Source organism: Nicotiana tabacum, chromosome 24 (assembly GCF_000715075.1).
Source record: "Nicotiana tabacum cultivar K326 chromosome 24, ASM71507v2, whole genome shotgun sequence".
Lineage (NCBI taxonomy): Eukaryota > Viridiplantae > Streptophyta > Magnoliopsida > Solanales > Solanaceae > Nicotiana > Nicotiana tabacum.
Window position 1 is genome coordinate 82,914,228 of NC_134103.1, and position 2,264 is coordinate 82,916,491.

The 2,264-nt window shown below is 46.7% G+C and overlaps 1 protein-coding gene across 1 annotated transcript; it reads left to right on the plus strand.

Annotated features, from left to right (window-relative positions):
- Positions 1 to 887: 887 nt before the first annotated feature.
- On the plus strand, positions 888 to 1,607 carry LOC142178264 (uncharacterized). Its single transcript, XM_075247594.1, has one exon. It carries the CDS (start codon positions 888 to 890, stop codon positions 1,605 to 1,607), a length of 720 nt encoding a protein of 239 aa, XP_075103695.1.
- The last annotated feature ends 657 nt before the right edge of the window (positions 1,608 to 2,264 follow it).

Below are 2,264 nucleotides of genomic sequence, written 5' to 3' on the forward strand. Positions count from 1 at the left end.
GTTATTGCCAAAGAGGGACACAGGAAGGTTTGTAGAACAGCCGTACAATGAAGAAGCAGCCCCGCATGCCATACCAAAGACCTTCAAAATGTCGCCCTACCTCAGGATATACGGAACGACCGATCCCAAAGATTATGTGACTCCTTACGTCACCGCCGTGAAAGGCAATGACCTCACCAAGGAACAAATTTCCTCTATTTTGCTGAAAATATTTAGCGAAACCCTCACATGAGAGGCATTAACATGGTACTCACAACTACCAGCCCGCTCCATAGAAACTTTCGAGGAAATGGTCGATAAGTTTGTAACGACACATGCCGGAGCCAAGAAGGCCGAAACAAGGGAAAACGATATATTCGCCATCAAGAAGACCTTGGAAGAAGGACTGAGGGACTTCCTCGCCCGATTGAATAGGGTAAGAATGACTCCATAGAACGTGTCCGAGGGGATGGCCTTCACGGCCTTTCAGAACAGGATGAGTAGAGATGGTTCGAGAGCAACTAGAAAATTGTTGAGCCGATTGATGAAATATCCTCCAACCACTTGGGACGAGATCCATAATGCTTACTGTGCTGAAGTTTGAGTAGATGAGGACGACCTTAACGGACAGACCCATCGGCTCGTCTCAGTACAAGCCGAGCCCAGAAAAGAACAAAGTGACAACATCAAGAGAGATCACCCAGGCTCACGACCCAATAGAGAATGACACCAGCCATATGTCAGGGCCCACGCCCCACCTTTCCTCCACTACGAGGAAGGCCCATCCAGGCCGAGGACAGGGACTCACCGGAACGAGTAAGGTATGCCCCCTTATTATTTGCGTACAATTTTTGTGTATCACCTACATAAATAGTATACGCTCTGGAGAATCTCAAAACGAAGGTAAAATGGCCACCAAAGATGAGGTCCGACCCGAGCACCAGAAATCTGACGCCCTATGTGAGTTTTACCAAGAACGAGTGCACAAAACAGAAGATTGCATCGCCCTCAGGCAAGAAGTTGTGATCATGTTATGGCAGGGATACCTCAAAGAGCTGCTAAGCAACAAGGGGAGAAATAATTTTGCCACAAGACGTGAACACCAAGGTCCGCCGAAGCCGCCATCACCAGCTTGTATTATCAACATGATTATCAGAGGCAGCGACGATGTCTATATCAACAGCGTGAAATTCACCACCACTTACAAGCTCAAGCGATCTATCACCCGCGAACAGTACGACGGACTCCAAGAAAGTATCATCTGCGATGAGTCAGATGCCGACGATTTGACTTTCCCTCATAATGATGCCTTCGTCATTACTTTACGCATTTTAGATACTTATGTCAAACGTATCATGGTGGACGATGGAAGTGGAGCGTGCATTATCTATCCCCGAGTCCTCACCCAAATGAGACTCGAGGACAAGATAGTGCCACGCTGCATCACGCTAACCAGTTTTAATAATGTAGTTGAGCAGACATCAGGAGAAATTACACTCCCCGTCTTGGTCTATGGCATGATGCTGGAGATGACATTCCACATCATAGACCAGGCCACCGCGTACAATACCATAGTGGGACGACCGTGGATACATCCTATAAGAGTCATCCCCTCTAGCCTATACTAAGTAATCAAATTCCCAACACCTTGGGGAATATTCAGCATACACGGAGAACATCATACATCCTAGGAGTGCTACCGTATTGCCTTAGATAGCACGACAACCCAATAGAAAAAATACAAAGAAAAAGAGGCATATCAATCAACAGGGCTGAGGTTAACATAAGATGAGACCGAGGACGTCATCATGGATCTCGAAATGGTCGAGGCTGCAGACTCGACCATAGAAGACCTCGACCCCGTTCAATTAGACCCCAATGAGTGTAGAAAAAAGGCCTACATTGGCTACAAACTCCGAGAGCAGGTAAATTCCGTCAATTCTTAATAACTAATGCAGATTTGTTTGCCTTCATCCATACAGATATGCCAAGCATCCCTAAGGAGATCGCTTCACACAAACTAAACGTCGACCCGTTCTACCCCCAGTAAGGCATGTCAGACATAAATTCAATCCCGCCATTAACGATGTCGTCCGCGAGGAGGTGGGGAAACTATTAGAAAATGGTTCCATCGGGGAGTCAAAGTACCCCAAATGGATCGCTAACGTAGTGATGGTCAAAAAGATAAATGGATAATGGCGGATGTGCGTGGATTTCACGGACTTAAAAAAAGCATGCCCGAAGGACTCATTCCCATTGCCACACATGGACCAACTCATCGAAGC